The 16,254-nt window shown below is 57.9% G+C and overlaps 5 protein-coding genes across 5 annotated transcripts; 2 read left to right on the plus strand and 3 right to left on the minus strand.

Annotated features, from left to right (window-relative positions):
- Positions 1 to 114: 114 nt before the first annotated feature.
- On the minus strand, positions 115 to 2,277 carry ACA1_070460 (chaperone protein DnaJ, putative; the record flags this gene model as incomplete). The annotated part of the gene is made up of 7 exons (XM_004352914.1): positions 115 to 179; positions 240 to 398; positions 468 to 651; positions 779 to 889; positions 998 to 1,293; positions 1,373 to 1,937; positions 2,065 to 2,277. The coding sequence occupies 7 exons, from the start codon at positions 2,275 to 2,277 to the stop codon at positions 115 to 117; spliced, it is 1,593 nt and encodes a 530-aa protein (XP_004352966.1).
- Positions 2,278 to 2,829: 552 nt separating this feature from the next.
- ACA1_070470 (NADbinding domain 4 domain containing protein) lies at positions 2,830 to 5,363 on the plus strand (the record flags this gene model as incomplete). The annotated part of the gene is made up of 9 exons (XM_004352915.1): positions 2,830 to 3,135; positions 3,276 to 3,347; positions 3,462 to 3,515; positions 3,629 to 3,707; positions 3,876 to 3,978; positions 4,109 to 4,356; positions 4,444 to 4,617; positions 4,743 to 5,134; positions 5,268 to 5,363. 9 exons carry the CDS (start codon positions 2,830 to 2,832, stop codon positions 5,361 to 5,363), a joined length of 1,524 nt encoding a protein of 507 aa, XP_004352967.1.
- Positions 5,364 to 5,521: 158 nt separating this feature from the next.
- Positions 5,522 to 7,505, minus strand: ACA1_070480 (RanBP1 domain containing protein; the record flags this gene model as incomplete). The annotated part of the gene is made up of 9 exons (XM_004352916.1): positions 5,522 to 5,650; positions 5,779 to 5,870; positions 5,962 to 6,070; positions 6,133 to 6,176; positions 6,289 to 6,325; positions 6,479 to 6,959; positions 7,090 to 7,118; positions 7,249 to 7,397; positions 7,502 to 7,505. The coding sequence occupies 9 exons, from the start codon at positions 7,503 to 7,505 to the stop codon at positions 5,522 to 5,524; spliced, it is 1,074 nt and encodes a 357-aa protein (XP_004352968.1).
- Positions 7,506 to 7,765: 260 nt separating this feature from the next.
- Positions 7,766 to 14,154, plus strand: ACA1_070490 (phospholipase D, putative; the record flags this gene model as incomplete). The annotated part of the gene is made up of 22 exons (XM_004352917.1): positions 7,766 to 7,944; positions 8,055 to 8,160; positions 8,263 to 8,427; positions 8,569 to 8,810; positions 8,889 to 9,117; positions 9,250 to 9,424; positions 9,524 to 9,716; positions 9,803 to 9,901; positions 9,984 to 10,045; positions 10,128 to 10,281; positions 10,376 to 10,586; positions 10,671 to 10,817; positions 10,915 to 11,313; positions 11,406 to 11,669; positions 11,732 to 11,891; positions 12,005 to 12,452; positions 12,500 to 12,653; positions 12,774 to 12,918; positions 13,045 to 13,247; positions 13,352 to 13,597; positions 13,702 to 13,882; positions 14,003 to 14,154. 22 exons carry the CDS (start codon positions 7,766 to 7,768, stop codon positions 14,152 to 14,154), a joined length of 4,314 nt encoding a protein of 1,437 aa, XP_004352969.1.
- Positions 14,155 to 14,456: 302 nt separating this feature from the next.
- On the minus strand, positions 14,457 to 15,923 carry ACA1_070500 (Ras subfamily protein; the record flags this gene model as incomplete). Its single annotated transcript, XM_004352918.1, has 8 exons — positions 14,457 to 14,659; positions 14,741 to 14,862; positions 15,026 to 15,069; positions 15,204 to 15,260; positions 15,412 to 15,427; positions 15,549 to 15,652; positions 15,745 to 15,772; positions 15,862 to 15,923. 8 exons carry the CDS (start codon positions 15,921 to 15,923, stop codon positions 14,457 to 14,459), a joined length of 636 nt encoding a protein of 211 aa, XP_004352970.1.
- Between the last annotated feature and the right edge of the window lie 331 nt (positions 15,924 to 16,254).

The raw sequence follows: 16,254 nt of genomic DNA on the forward strand, positions 1-16,254 counted from the left end.
CCGTTTATTCCTACTAAAGCCATTAATCTTGTTTTCGTCGTGGATTACTTCTTAAGTACATGATGAAGATGAGTCGAGGAAAGTGAAGGGCACCACGCGGCGGGCAGAGAGAGCTCACTCGCTCAAATCCTCATTGAAATGGAAATCTTCCTTGCTGGCATCTTCAGGCGACGCACGCGCTGCATTACAAACAAAAATTATGAATCATCTGTGCAATGAAGTGGAAAAAGGAACCGTACCACGCAGGGTTGCTTGCTGTCCCCTTTGGTTGAATTCGAAGAAGGCAACCAGGTTCTGTACCCCCTCGGCCTGAGGAGGATATGGCGTCTGTGACTCTGCACGCCTCCTTTTGTAGGGTGATGCCCGAGTAGTTGTGGCTGTGGCCTGCGGCTGGGTGGCTAAACCAGAAAGTTTCAGACAGAAAACTACTACATGGGAGCTGCACAAGGGAGGCGAGGGGCAGCTACCAGGGCACTGATGGTCAAGGAGTCTTTGTTGGGCGTTGCGGAGGGCTTGCTGGGCGTTGCGGAGGGCTTGCTGGGAGGTCGCGAGGGCTTGCTGGGAGGTCGCGAGGGCTTGCTGGGTGGCCTGAAGAAGGTGATTGTTGTCATCAAGCTGTTCGCGCATTTCCTGCAGGGTCTCACGAAGGGCCTGCTCCATCCTTTGAAGCCACACCCCTTTGACCATGGTGATTGTGAGTACTTTGTGAGCTTGCTGTGTAGTACGAAAGAAAGAGAAAAAGATGTGGGGATGCCAAAAGAGGGAAGAGGGGACAGACCTGGTAGGCTGGTGAGGACTTGTTGGGTGAAGGCGGATAGGATAGAAGAATGAGAGCAGGTCGCAAGCAGTTGTACTCACCGCCAAACGTAGAGGGTGAAGCAGAAACTGTCTCTCGCGCCAAGGAGGTAAAATGGGGCAAAATGATGAATTTGTTGTTCAATTTGTACAACGCGGGCGTAGGGGCTCAATACGAGGCTGTGCCGAGGGCACGTTGGACGAGGCTCTTCTGGTCGGCGTCAAGTTTCCGCGGGAAGGCGATGTTGAAGCGGATGCGCAGGCTGCCCTTCTGGCTGGGCGTCTTGGAGACGGGCATGCCCTGGCCGGGCACCACCTTGACGTAGGACGGGTCCACCACGGCGTCGCGCAGGGGCACCGTCAGCGGTCGGCCGTCGAGTGTTCGCAGGCTCACGTCGAACCCGGTCAGCGCCTGCGCCAGCGTGATGTTGTGTGTGTAGATCAAGTCGTTGCCCTCCCGCTTGAACACCGCATGAGGCTTCTCCTCGATCACAAAGACTGTAGCAAACAAACAAACAACAAACAATCAATTAGAAAAAGCATCATTGCTTTGCGTTGAAGTGGAAGTGGAACGTACCGATGTCGGCAGGCTCGACGCCGGGCCGCTCGTCGCCCTCCTTGGGGAAGGTGATCTTGGTGCCGGCCTTCCAGCCGGGCTTGACGTCGATGGTCAGGATCTTCTCCACCTGCACCGACTTGCCGCTCGGGTCGACCAGCGTCTTGGTGACCTTCATCTTCTTCTGCACGCCCGTGTAGAGCTCCTCGAGCGTCACCCGCAGCTTGTGCACCACCGGCGGGGCCTGCGGCGTCTCCTCTTCCATGCCGCCCATGCCACCGAACGCTCCACCGAACGGCGACCCGCCCATTCCGCCCATTCCTCCCATTCCGCCGAAGGGTCCGCCGGCCGCCCGTCGACGTCCGCCGCCGCCGCCCATTCCAGGCATTCCTCCCATTCCGCCCATGCCGGCGCCGGTGCCCATGCCGCCGAAGTCGCCGAAGAACGAACGGAAGATGTCGTCGGCGTTGGAGGGCGTGAACCTGAAGCTCTGGAAGCCGCCGCCACCGCCGCCAGGGAAGCCGCCGAAGCCCTCGAAACCGCCCGCGCCGGCAGGGCCGCCGCCACCACCGCCCTTGAGTCCCTCCTACACGACCGCACCACAAACCAGTCAGCAAACATAAATAGATGGTCAGCTCAACTGGATGAAGTAAATCAAGTAAAAGGAAAAAATAAAATAAAATAAAATAAAATAAAGAGGGGCGTGGCGGTACCTCGCCGAACTGGTCGTAGATTTGTCGCTTCTTGGGGTCGGAGAGGACTTCAAAGGCCTCGTTGACCTCCTTGAACATCTCCTCGGCCTTCTCTTTCTTGTCCTGGTTGCGGTCGGGGTGCCACTTGAGGGCCATCTTGCGGTAGGCCTTCTTCAGCTGATCGTCATTGGCGCCCTTGTCCACCCCGAGAATCTTGTAGTAGTCTTTCCCCATGTCTAGGTGTGCTGTGTTGTGTAAGATGTGTTTCGCTTGTTGTGAAGTGCGGTGCGTTCTGTGTGGGGTTAGGGTTGTGCAGAACACTGTGGTTCTGTGACGTGGCAATCCTGGCGTATTTTCCGCCCCCTTCCGTCAAAACTTCCGCGAGCCTGACAGCAGGTTTCAGATTCCGATAATTCCAAGCATTCTTCTGTGTTTTATGTCTCTTTTCCCGCAAGCTTTTTTCATTTCTCAGGTCGGAGTTCCAACAGAAATAACGGGAGTGCGAGTCCGGGTTTTGGACGTCGTTGTAGTCGTCACTGCCCTCTCGCTTCGCCCTCGCTTCTTGCTCTCGCGAACGGCCATACGATTTCATTTTCCATTCTACGCCACCCATTTCGGCCAAATAATCTCCAATCTCCCCAAAATTAATTTCATTTAATTGGAAACATAATGGAAGCCTCCCCGAATCGCGCTACTTTGCCGTCTTCTTCCTCCTCCTCTTCTTCTTCCCAGCCGGGCAGCGAGGGCGTGGGCGTGGGCGGGTGGTATGCCGGCCAGACCATCCTCATGACCGGCGTGACGGGCCTGCTGGGCAAGGTGGTCCTCCACAAGCTCCTCTCCGTCCTCCCCGACCTCCCCGACCCCTCGCCGTCGCACCATCAAGCCGGCGGTGGCGAAGATGGCGAAAGCCACGGCGGTGCCGATGCCGCTGAGCTGGGCTGCCGCATCATGGTGCTGGTGCGGCCCAAGGCCGCGGCCAAGAAGGGCGGCGACGCCGTGCCCGGGCGCGTGCGGTTCGCGCGCGAGGTGCTGACCAGTCCGCCCCTCCAGAGCCTCCTCACCACCCGCCCCTCCCTCGCCCGCTACATCCACGTACCCCGCACCCTCTTCTTTTTTGTTTTTAAATCTATTAGAATATTTCTAAAAGCTTTAGAAAATAATTACAACCATTAATTCCATATTATTTGAAATAAAATTCTATTTTTTGATCATATTAAATGCTTTGCGGGCAGGTGGTGGAGGGCGATATTGGTGAAGAGGGCCTGGGCCTGTCGGAGGCCGACCACAACTTGGTCACGTCCCAGGTACGCGGCCCCGCTCGCACATCCGCGCGTCGTGTACAGTCGTGCGCTGTCGTGCGCTGTCGTGCGCTGTCGTGTGGAGTGTACGTATGTTAACAGTTCGTTGTGGCGCGTTAGGTGACGGTGATTTTGCACATGGCGGCCACCACCCGCTTCACGGAGCACATCCAGGTTGGGCTCCTCGTCACTCTCTTCTTCCTTGTTCCCCGACATTGGCGCCAATCACTTTTCTCACGCGTGGCGGCGGCGGCGGCGGCGGCGGTGGTGGTGGTTGCGCGTGACAGCTGGCCATCCAAATGAACGCCCTCGGCGGCCTGCGCGTGCTCCGCTTGGCCAAGCAGTGCGCCCGCCTCCGCGCGCACGGTACTCCACCACCGCCGCCACAAGGCCCAGGCCACATCAGTCCTTTCACACTTGTTTTCGTGTGCGTTCGTGCGTGTGCGGTCGTGTCGTGTCGTGTCGTGTCGTGTCGTGTCGTGTCGTGTCGTGTCGTGTCGTGTCGTGTCGTGTCGTGTCGTGTCGTGTTTTCAGTGCACGTGTCGACGTGCTACGTCAACTGCACGCTGTCGGGGCCACCGGGCTCCGATCCCCGCGAGATCGACGAAACTATCTACCCCATCCGCACCCTCATGCAGTACCACCTTCTCTCTTCTTCGTTTTTTTTTGCTTTTCTTTCGCTTTCGTTCTTTTCCCCTGGGCACGATCGTTGAACGGCCTGTACGTGTGTCGTGTGTGTCGTGTGTGTCGTGTGTGTCGTGTTGCAGGCGACACATGGATCCCTACAAGACGGTGAGCACGATCGAGGGGATGACCTACGAGCACGCCGAGAAGATGACCCGCAAGATCATCAGCCCGTACCCCAACACCTACACCTTCTCCAAGATGCTGGGCGAGCAGATGCTCCAGAAGGAGAAGGGCTCCGTCCCGCTCTGCATCGTGCGGCCCGCCATCATCGGCCCCGCCGTGCGCGACCCCTTCCCGGGCTGGGTCGACTCCCTGATCGGCCCCGCCGGTGCGTTGCCCCCCCCCCCACAAACTCTCATTGTGTGTCGTGTCGTGCGGCTGACACGCGACACGACACGCATGACACGACACGCAGGCGTGTGTTTGGCGGGTGGTATGGGTGTGCTGCACGTGATGCGAGGCAAGAGCCGGCAGGTGGCCGACCTCATTCCGGTGGACTACGTGTGCAACACCATCCTCACCGCCGCCTGGCACACCGCCCGAAACCCGCCCGGCCGCCGCATCCCCATCTTCCACTCCGCCTCCTCCGGTACATCATCATCATCATCATCATCATCATCATCATCATCATCATCATCATCAATACATCAATACATCAATACAATGCGTCATCATCTCTTAACGCATTGGTGTGATCGCCTTTGCTGTGCGCAGGCAAGAACCCGACGGACTGGTGGACGATCATTACGGTGGGCATCCAGTGGTTCCGACGGAACCCGATCAAGCACGAGCTCAAGCAGTTCCCGTTCGCGTTCGTGGTCAACAACTTCTGGCTCTTCCTCATCGCCCACATCATCTTCCACACGACGCCGGCCGCCATCGGCGACGTCCTCCGCATGCTGCAGGGCCGCAACGCGAAGCTGGTGGCGGGCTCGAACCACCTCTACACGGTCATCACCCAGCTCACGCCCTTCACGTCGCGCCAGTGGCAATTCCTGGCCGACAACGTCGACACCAAGCTGCTGGCCTCCATGTCCGAGCAGGACAAGAACATCTTCGAGATCGAGGTCCGCAAGATCGACTGGGAGATCTACACCATCACCCTGGTTCGTTCCCCCCCAACACGATCATCATCATCATCACACACAACACACAACACACACACACGACACGACACGCCGCACACGCACACGGTGCAACGCACCACCGCACGCACTCATGGGGTGGCGTGTGGTGCAGGCCAAGGGTCTGGTGCAGTTCCTGCTCAAGGAGGAACTCACGAACAACCTCGCCGCCGCCATCCTGGAAAAGAAGAAGTTCACGGCCGCCCTGTGATCCTTCCTGCCAGTCAGCCACCCCGCCAGTCCAATCCAAGAAGACGAGCGACGCATTCACTCACCCCTTTTGTGCCCTTTCTCCTTCTATCAAAAAGAAAAGCAATGCATTTTTGTTCATTTTGATGCGAACTTGGTGCACACCACTGCAGCAAAGCACTACACGCTGGAGCTGCTGCCGCCGAGTTCCTTGTGGCGGTTGATGGCGGCGAACAGCTCCTCGGCCTCGTCTCTGCGAGATGCGCGCAGGAGGTACAGGACCGGCTTGCCCTCCTCCACCGCCGACACCTGGAGGTGTCCCAACCACCACGCAACCACCCACACCACCAATCGTCATGGTCACACTCTTCTTCATTCGCACCACCACCATCGCCATCGCCATCGACATCATCACCATCCGTGGAAGAGAGACGAACCTGTACGCCTTTCTCCTGCACCCTCTTGGTGATGGTGTGCGGGAACAGGGCGGTGTTGAGGATCAGACGCAGCGCTCCCTCGGCGCGCATGACTGCCATTTCGGCCACGAGTGGGTCAATGGGTGGGTGGTGAGTTGGCGGTGCATTGGGTGCCTGGAGATGGTGGGGCGGGGCGGGGGGTACCGAGTCTGGCGTAGGAGTGGTCCTTGGCGACGTTGAGGTGGAGCTGGCCGGAGCCCCTCTCCTTCCAGGCCTGGCTCTCCGGCTCCAGCTTGAGCAGCTTGGCCCGCACCTGCACATATGTGTAAGGACCACCATCCACCATCCATCCACCGTCAACACAGGTCGCCGTACCGAGTGAACGCGCTCCTCGTTCTCCTCGCCGGTCACCACTTCGACTGTTCCAGTAGACGACCACCCGCGGAGTAGAGCGTCGTTAGGCGAGGAAGAAGGAGAAAGACGCGCGTGTAGAGAAAGAGAAACAGAAGAGGAGGAGGAGGAGAGGCCGACCCTTTTCGGCCACAGACGTAGACGAGCTCTCAGCGCCCTGCAACAAACAAACAAAAGTAAAGACTGTGAGAGGAGAAAGGGAAGAAGTAGAATAAATAATTATAAACAAATAAATAGAAAAATATTTAAACTAAACTAAACTAAATAAATAAATGCGTAGCGAAGTGAGAAGAAGTGACTGTGGTGGTACCGAGGAGAAGAGGAGGGAAGACGACGAAGAGCTGAGGCTGAAGGCAAAGTCGGAGGAGGTCGAGGGCGCGGAGGAGGAGAAGAGGGTGAAGCCCGTGGAGGTGAGCGAGGGCGTAGCAGCGGCGCTGCCGTCCTTGCTGCCTTCGCCGCCAAAGAGGGAGCCGAAGGGCGTCGGCGACGAGAAGTCGATGCTGAACGGGCCGGGCGTCGACCCCGCCGCGCCCAGGTTGAAGCTGAGGGGCGCCGCGCCCGCGTCGGCGGCGCCGGACGACACCGACGAGAAGGAGAGGGGACCGGCCGCGAGCGACGAGAAGCTCGAGAAGCCCTCGCCCGACCCCGTCGGCCCCAAGAAAGCCAGCTTGCCGCCGCCGCCGCTCTCTTCCGCCTTCTGTTCCTTCTTGTTCTTGCTCTCCTCCTCTTCCTTGTTCTCCTGCGACTCTGTCTCCTTCGTCTCCTCCTCCTCCTCCTCCTTGCGAGCACGCCTGCACACACGCGAAGATCACGAAGTCAGACAACACAACACGACACACGACACACGACACACGACACACGACACACGACACACGGCACATGACACACTACGCACACAACACGACATGGCACACGACGTACTTGGCAGGTTGCTGCTCTCCCTCGTCGTCCTGCTCGTGACGTCACCAACAACAACGTGCCGGGGAGAAAAGAGAGAGCGTGAGACCAACGAGCGAGCGGGAAACAACAACAAGGAGGTGAAGAAGATGAAGATGAAGATGAAGAGGTAGGGAGCTGTACCGCGCCGTTTTCGGCTGACGCGTCGGCGGCGGGAGCGGCCACAGCGGACTCACCCTTGGGCTGCAGCTCCTCGGCCTTGAGGGCCTCGTCCTCGGCAGGTCGCTTGCGGGAGACGGGCGAATCGGCCGCAGTGGTAGTGATGTTTGATGCTGCCGTGCAATTACAATTCACAAAATACGATTAAAATTGAGATTGGATCTCGAGTGTGTGAATAATTTTGAAAATGAAGAATCGCTATGGAAGGAGGAGAGACCCATGAGAACGAGATGCAGCGGGACACGGGCGATTGAGTGTGGCTTGTTGCAATCGGCAGAGGGAGGAAGAAAGAGGCGGGAAAACAGATGTTAGGTTTTCATTTTGAGTTTCCTTTTGGCCAACAAAGAAAAGGAGTGAAAATGTCGGAGTTGCGAGAGGTGGTCGTTAGGACGACGCAATTTCGCTCATAAGTCTGCAGCCCGCGAAGCATTGATTGAGCCATTGATTGAGGTGCGATCCAATCAATCTATCCATCACCACCATGGGGGCGGAAGCAAGCGTGCCGATGGAGGTGAACGAGGCCGACGTGAGCTGGGTGGCGGCCCCTGGTGGCAAGTCAGGGGTGGGGGTGGTGCGGTGGCGCTCCAAAGTGCTCCACGCCTCGCCTCTCCTGCGCGCCCCTCACCCCGCCCGCGCGGCGCACCTCCTTCGCCAATGGAAGTACGGCACCCTGCTTGCCTTACTTGTAGCACTTTTTTTTATATTATTTATCAATATTTATTTCTAATAATAATAATGGCTTTGCTACTTGATGTGCAACACAATAACAGGGCACATGAGGCCAAGCTGAAGAAGCACCCACACGTGCTAAAGATAGTGGGCGTGCTACGTGTGGCCAAGACCGATGTGTGGCACATCCTCACCGAACCCTACACCGTACGTACTACTCGCCACTTGCTACATTCTACTTGCTACTTGCTTTCTCGCTTCTTGTTGTTGTTGCTCGATGGTAACGAGGCCTTGTTGGCGTGGTTGCAGAAGGTGATGGAGCTGCCGCTCATGGAGGACCTGGCGGGAGGGAAGCGCGGGGTGGTGCCCCTGTACAGCCGACTCGAGATCGCCCACCAGGTGGCCCAAGTCGTGGCCCTCCTCCACCAATGCGACATCGTACACGGCGCCCTCACGCTCGACCAGGTCGTCATGGTACCGTCCACTTCCCTCTACACCTCTTTCATCATGACGGCCTCGACTATCCGATCGCCACCAACCACTAACCACTACGTTCTACGTTCTACGTTTTACTGATGTATATTTATACATTTGCTTTGCGCTACTTATGTGCAGACGGACCGAGGGTTCAAGGTGAAGGGGATCGGGTGGAACTGGGTGCAGGACGAGGAGGCGGACCCGCTCTACCTGCCGCCGGAGGCCATGGACCGGATGTCGAAGCAGGACCTGGGCCACACCAAGGAGGCTGACATCTTCGCCCTGGGCTACCTCCTGGGCGAACTCTACACCAACCGCTCGGTGCGCGACGTCTTCCTCAGCGAACCCCAGTTCAAGGACGCCAGCGGCAAGCCCGACAAGTACCCTCCATCATTCCACACATTCCACATTCCGCACTGTTCGGTGGAGGCCTAACGCCTTCCTGATGCGCCAATCAGGGCGTTGTGGAAGAAGCACGTGGTGCTGCACAAGTTCAGTCCGGTGCAGGAGCACGATGTGAACAAACAGATGTCCAAGCTGCTCACGTCGTGCTGGAAGCGCGACACCGACAAGCGACCGTCGGCGCAGGAGGCGCTCGACATGCTCACCGAGGCCATCCTCGAGAAGGTCCTCCGTAACCGCTTCGCGCGCACCATCTGGCAGGCCGCCCTCGACAAGCAATACGAAGTACCTCCTCGCCCCTGTCGCGGGTGTCGTGTGCGTCGTGATGCGTGTCGTGCGTGTCGTGCGTGTCGTGCGTGTCATGCGTTTCGTGTTCGTGCGTGTGTCCGTTGATAACAACGTGGTCCATGTGTGCAGTTCAACAGGTCGGAGGCGAATCCCTTCGAGGTGAAGTGGCAACACTTTGCGTGGGCGTTCTACGTGAAGCATATGGGCCTCAAGATGCCCAAGCCCAAGAACATCCCACCCAAACGCTACCACCTGCGCTTCACCGAAATCCTCGGCCTGCTCTTCATCCACGAACTCCTAACTCGTACGCATTCCTAACGCGCCAAGGCTTGTTGCTATACAACAGACGCTGACACGATACACGACACGACACGAACGACACGCACACGCACACGCAAAACAGGCGACGAGGACGATGAGAGCAAGCGGCTGAGCACGCTGCTGTTGTCCGGAAGCGGGAGCGGCATTGGTGGTTCGGCGGTGCGGGACAAGAAGAAAGAGAAAAAGAAGAAGAAGAAATCCGACAACGATCTCCTCAGCGCCAAGGGCATCAACGTGCAGGCCGCCTCGCGCGGTGAACTCCGTGGCATCGTCCCGTACGCTCGACCGCGCACGCACACGCACCTCCGCGCACGCGCACGCGCTAACAGCTGAGTGTGGTGTTTTGAACGTCATGGGACAGGTTGGATGATTTCTCATCGTTCCTGCTGTGGTTTCCGCTGCTTGGCCCGGCAGGCGACACTACGCTCCTGAAGGACGTGGTGCACGTCATGGGCCACAGGTGACCCTCCACCTTTCCTTTTCTTCTCTTCTCTTCTCTTGACACAACTCTCACTTCAATCAATCTCTTTGGCGCCGCCCAGATTCTTCCAAGCCATACGCACCAGCGGTGAAGCCGTGCGCCTTCTGAACAAGCAGCCCAAGGGTACGCCTTTCTTCGGCCATCGCCGTCGTCTACATGGATTACATTCCTGAGACCAACGGTGGCGTGGGCAACGACATTGCAGGGACGTTCTTGATGCGGTTCAGCGGAGAGCCGGGGTCGTTCTCGATCTCGTACGTGCTCGACTTCGTATCCAAGCCCTCTCCGCGTACCGAGCTGCGTCACCTCCGCTTCTCGCGCCTTCCCGAGGGCCGCTTTGCCGTCGTCATCAACAATCGGTATGGCGACCACACACGACACACACGACACACACGATACACACGACACACAACTAACGTTCTCGCGTGTGTGCGTGTGCGGTGGAATGCAAAGAACGGAGAGCTTTGCGTCGCTGGACGAGCTGCGGAAGGCGCTGGTGCGGCAGTCGGCGGTGTGTCTGGAGAAGGAGTACGTCAAGCAGTCGGGCAGCAGCCTCGACGAGCTGCGCGCCCTCTGGTCCATGGTCGAGGAGGACCCCGACGAGCTCGAGGACCTCGGCTATCGCCCCATCATCACCTACGCCACCGCCAAGACCTCCTCCGAGGTATGTTTCATATTTCCATTTCATTTCAGTTTCAGTTTCAGTTTCGTTTCAGTTTCGATTAATCAGGTTTTACTTTTCTTGTAGGCGGCGGTGGCGGCCGGGCTGAAGGAGGGCCAGGTGCGGGAGACGATCGAGGAGCTGGAGGGCATCCTCACGTACAAGGGCAAGGCGCGCCTTGTCTCCATCCGCCAGGGCGTGCTCATGATCTACTCCCTCAACGAAGACGGCAAGGTACCACCGCCTTTCATGTCATGACATATCATCACGTGCAACAGACCATGAAGGCTTTACAATGTAACGCTCTCTTGTTCGTTTCGGTCGAATCCAGGGGTCGGCCGAAGCGTTGGTGGGTCCGCTGAGCCAATCGGTGGGCGGCCTAGAACTGGTCAACGCGGCGGAGCTGCGGCTCTCCCTCAGGGCCAGCGGCGCGCTGGTGGAGTCTTCGTCTTCGTCAACACCGGCCGTCTCATCATCATCGTCATCATTGTCGGTGTCCTCTTCAAATTCCTCGGCGTCCGTGTCGCCCCGGCCGTCGACGTCGGGCATCCGGTCGAGCAGCAACGAGGCCCTCCTCTCCAAGATTCGCACCGGCCGCCACCACCCCCACAAGGTGGTCGTGCTGGACGGTGCCGCGGTGACCGAACTCAAGGGCGAGATGTCGTTCCGCCTCGAGTGTAACGGGTGGGTCGGCGTGCTCAGCTGCGACAGCGTCCCTGCCACAGCCAAGGTACCAACATCACTGCACACGACACACACACGACACGCACCATCCCACACGCACACACTAGAAGGAATCTAAAGCGTGCGGGCGCTGTGTAGTGGATTACGTGCATCTCGCACTGGTCGTTGCAGGGCAAGCGGAACAGGTATTCGTCGTTCCGCCCGCCGCACGCGTCCATCCCGGCCCAGTGGTACGTCGACGGCGAGGACACGTACGAGGCCATCGCCGACGCCATCGAGTCGGCGCGCAACTGCATCTTCGTGGCCGACTGGTTCCTCATCATCGAGACCTACCTCCGCCGCAAGCACCCACCCAGCATCCACAACCGCTTCGACAAGATGATCCTCAAGAAGGCCCAGGAGGTTCGCATCGCATTTTATTTACCTGTCGTGTGTGTCGTGTGTGCTAACAATGTTGTTGGCAGGGAGTGCATATCTATGTGCTGCTCTATTTCGAGGTCAACCTGGCGCTGAAGCTCAACAGCCAGGCCACGGAGCGGAAGCTGGCCAACCTCCACCCCAACATCCACATCATCCGCCACCCTCGCCTCCGACCCTTCTCCTGGTCCCACCACCAGAAAATCGGTATTTCCCCTTCCACAGTCGTTTCTGTTCTTGACCCACTTTGACCTACCAGCTTTGACTATGTTCCAATGGTTGACTTGACTTTGTGTGGACTTGACCACGGCCGTATGCAGTGGTGGTGGACTACGACACGGCGTTCGTGGGCGGGCTGGACCTGTGCTTCGGGCGCTGGGATCGGCGCGACCACCCGGTGGCGGACCCGTGCCACCTGGCCACCCTGTGGCCCGGGCGGGACTACTACAACCCCGAGCTCGAGGGTCTGTCCAATCAGAACGTGGAGAACCCTTTCGTCGAAACCCTCGACAGGTACTACTACTCGCCTACTGCGCCACCCCCTCAGCCCTTTTGTGTGGTCGACAAGAAGAATCAGCCAGTTGCTGACGACAGCGGTGTCGACAGGAACAAGCAACCGCGTATGCCGTGGCACGACATCCACATGCGGGTCGGAGGCGAGGCTGCGCGCGACGTCGCGCTAAACTTCATCCAACGTTGGAACCACCACAGGTCGGCTCTCCGCGCGCTCCGAAACGGTCGTGAAATTCACGCCGTGCTAAACTTCGCGTGTGGCGTGTGCGTGTGCGGTGGTGCGTGTGCGTGTGCGTGTGCAGGGACAAGAAGAACGAAACGATGCGTGCGCAGGTGCCCTACCTGCTGCCGTCCGTTTCGCCGCCGCAGACGCCCGCCGGGACGTGCGAGTGTCAGGTGGTGCGCTCCCTCTCCGATTGGTCCGGGTGCAACCGCACCGAAGACTCTATTGCCCAGGTATATATTTCTTCTACATATACATATATATAATATCACTTTCCACATGCTCTTTTGCTTGATATATATTATGTATACGAGACTAAACATCACTGTGTCGTAACGTATCGTGTGCGGCAGGCCTACTACGAGTTGATCGAGGGAGCACAATATTTTGTGTACATAGAAAACCAGTTCTTCATTTCCTCGACGGCGGGCTCCGCCGTGCAGAACCGCGTGGCCCAGGCCCTCGTCAACCGCATCATCCGCGCTCACAAAGAAAAAGGTACGTGCGCACACAACGCAACGCAACACGACATGACACGACACACGCCGCACGACACGACACGACACGACACACACTCATGGCATGATGGTGGCGGTGGTGGTGGTGTCACGTGTGTGCACACAGAGGTGTTCCGGGTGATCATCATCCTGCCCAACTTCCCCGAGGGGAGCTTCTTTGCGCCGGAGGTGCGGATGGTGATGAAGTGGACCTACGAGACCATCTGCCGCGGCGACACGTCGCTCCTCGCCCAGCTCCAGCGCGCCGGCGTCAACATCCCCGAATACATCTCCTTCCACCAGCTCCGCTCCTGGGGCCACCTCGACCAGGTGCGTACCCTCCCGCCCAAGCTTGCGTCAGCATGACGTCAGCGTGTGTGCGTGACGTCACTCACTCACCAACACACGATGCACACGACACACACGACGCACAGGGACCAGTGTCGAATCAGGTGTATGTGCATTGCAAGTGTATGATCGTGGATGATGTGTGGACGGTGATTGGGTCGGCCAACATCAACGATCGGTCGATGCTGGGCGTGCGCGATTCGGAGGTGGCGATCATCACGCGCGACAAGGCGCCCGCCGACGGCAAGATGAACGGCCGCAACGCGCGCGTCTCCTCCTTTGCCCAGTCGCTCCGCATCTCCCTCTGGCGCGAACACCTGGGCCTCCTCGGCGTACGACGGCTCTTCTCGCACGCAAGTTTCCGCACACGCGCGCGCATGTCTGACGCGCCGCACACGACACACGCCGCACCGCACATGACACACACACTACGCAGAAGGAGGGTGGATCGGAGGACGCGCTGCTGCTGGACCCGATTCACGCGAACACGTTCCACGGGCTGTGGCGCAGGGTGTCGCAGAACAACACCACGATCCACTGCCAGGTGTTCGCCAACACGCCCTCCGACGAGTACAAGACGCTCAAGGACTACTCGCGCGCCCTCGAACGGCGAGAAGGTGCGCCCCCCCCCTCTCTATCTCCCAGCCCACATCGTGGCACTGACCACGCTCACCGACTATCGTGTCGTGCGGTGTGTGTCGTGTCGTGTTGTGTCTCGTCGTTGATGTGTCGTGCAGCCAACCCGATTTCAGCGCGGGAGGTCCAGGTGCTGGAGGGGCTCAAGGGCCAGCTGTTGGACCTGCCGCTCCTCTTCCTGAGCGAGGAGAACCTGGGTCCGTCGGCCAGCGACGTCGCCCTCAAAGTACTCGACTCGTCCGTCTTCACCTGATCCTCTTTTCAATAAATCAAACCCTCTTGTTCGATACTTGGTTGATCCCCTCTTGCCTTGCGCGGCCGTGTGATGGCACACGCCATGAAGAAGGTGTAAAAACCAAACAAAAAGACAAAACCAGTGTTGGTGAGGAAAGACAGCAAGAAGAGTACATACATGTTTTATAAAATGTTGTCTTGCTTCCCCCGCTTTGAGTTCAGCAGTCGCACGATGATGACGAGTCGCTCCGGTCCACCTGGAGCTCGATGGTGCCATCACCTTGTGTACTGCTCACCCCGGTCAGCAAATGCACAACCACATTACACGCGCACACACGACGTCATACGACGCTCACAGAGATGGTAGCGTACACGCTCTTGTCGCGGACCTGGTAGCGGTAGAGGGTGGCGGAGGCGAGTGCGTGGAAGGCCTCTTCGACGTTGGTGGCAGCGCTTGCACTGGTCTCGTAGTAGTAGATGCTCGCCCCGACCCGCTTCTCCGTCTTCCTGCACCACTCCTCCGCCTTCCTCCCCCCCCACGCCCCAAATCGAAGCGCGTCAGCCACCGGCGGCGTTTGAAGCGAGTTGTGTGCGCACGCGCGCACCATTTCTCGGGTGACTTCGCAGACGTGGTCCATGCCGCCCTCCTTGAGATCGATCTTGTTGCCCACCACGACCAGCGACACCGGTTCGCCCTCGTCTTCCTCCTCGATCGTGTTGTTTCGTCCTGCGTGCATGGGCGAGTCAGCAAAAAGAAAGAAGAAAGAAGAAGAAAAAGAGAGAAGAAAGAAGAAAGAAGAAAGAAAGAGAAGAAAGAAGAAGAAGAGAGCTTGCCTTGGGCGCCCTGCTGGGGTAGCTTTCCGGTGGTGCGTAGGAAGTTGTCGAGCCACCCGCCCAGGCAGTCGAAGCTGTACTTGTTCGTCACGTCGAACACCTGTTGGCGCCCGCCCGGCAGTTAGCCTTTTTTTCAATTAATGCCAATACATGTGCCCACGCACACAGCACACGCGACACGCACCACCGCACACAGGCACACGCAGGGGGTTGAATCTCTTCTGAAAAGAGTACCAGCATGCAGGCGTCGGCTCCTCGGTAGAACGCACTGCCCAGAGAACGGAACGTTTCCTGCGTCATGCATCGCCACCCGCGCCGCACAGTTCAGCCCACGCGCTGCCGCCGCCGCCGGAAACACGGACCCGAATGGCGACACACACGACACCCGCCGCACACGCCGCACGACACGCCATCAATGTGGGACACCCGCTCAGCGGCGTACCTGCCCAGCCGTGTCCCTGCGAAAACGAAGAAGAAAGAAGAGAAGAAAGAAGAGAGTGCAGTGTGAGAGAAATGATGCTATGCATAGCCTTCATAGACGGGTGGTTGTATCAAAAAGGGTGATGTGTGCGAGCGAACCAAATTTGGAGCAGGACGGCCCGGTCCTCCACGAAGAGGTCCTTCATGAGGAAGTCGGCCCCGATGGTGGTCTTGTAGTGGAGCGAGAACGACTTGTTGACGTACTGTAACACGCACACGCACATGATTTTAGTAAAAAAAAAAAAAAAAGAGGAAAAGAGAGAAAGAGAGAAAGAGAGAGAAGTGGGCTAGGTACCTGCTGCATGAGCGACGTCTTGCCCACCCTGCATCTCAGATGAAATGAAATTAGCACTTGCACTTCCCAATTGTTTCGCCAATTGTACGGAAAATCGTGGAAGAAAGAAGTGCGCACCCGCTGTTGCCGATGAGGACCACCTTGAGAACCGTTGCCTTTTGGGTGGGGGGCGTGGCCATGGTGTGCACTTTTTAGATCTTGTGGTCTTCTCCTCTTCGCTTTCTTTGTCGTCCCGCCTGTGACGAAATGTTGGTATGCTGGGGCGCAAGAATTGTGAAAAGAAAAAGAGAAGAAATACACTTGGTTTGTGTTAGTCGGCCTGTCCTCTGCATCAATAGAACACATTAGCTAAGACCACCAGCAAACCAAGATTGAGCAATGTACCAAACTCAAGCTCTTTGGTTGTCAGAAAGGTTAAGGGCTGAAAATGGATGCAAGGACCAGCCAGACTCCTTAACACTGTGTCTGGAAAAAGGTGATAGTGGTACTTTTTAATGAAACTAAAAACAG

The sequence above is a fragment of the Acanthamoeba castellanii genome, assembly GCF_000313135.1.
Source record: "Acanthamoeba castellanii str. Neff unplaced genomic scaffold scf7180000084603, whole genome shotgun sequence".
Lineage (NCBI taxonomy): Eukaryota > Discosea > Longamoebia > Acanthamoebidae > Acanthamoeba > Acanthamoeba castellanii.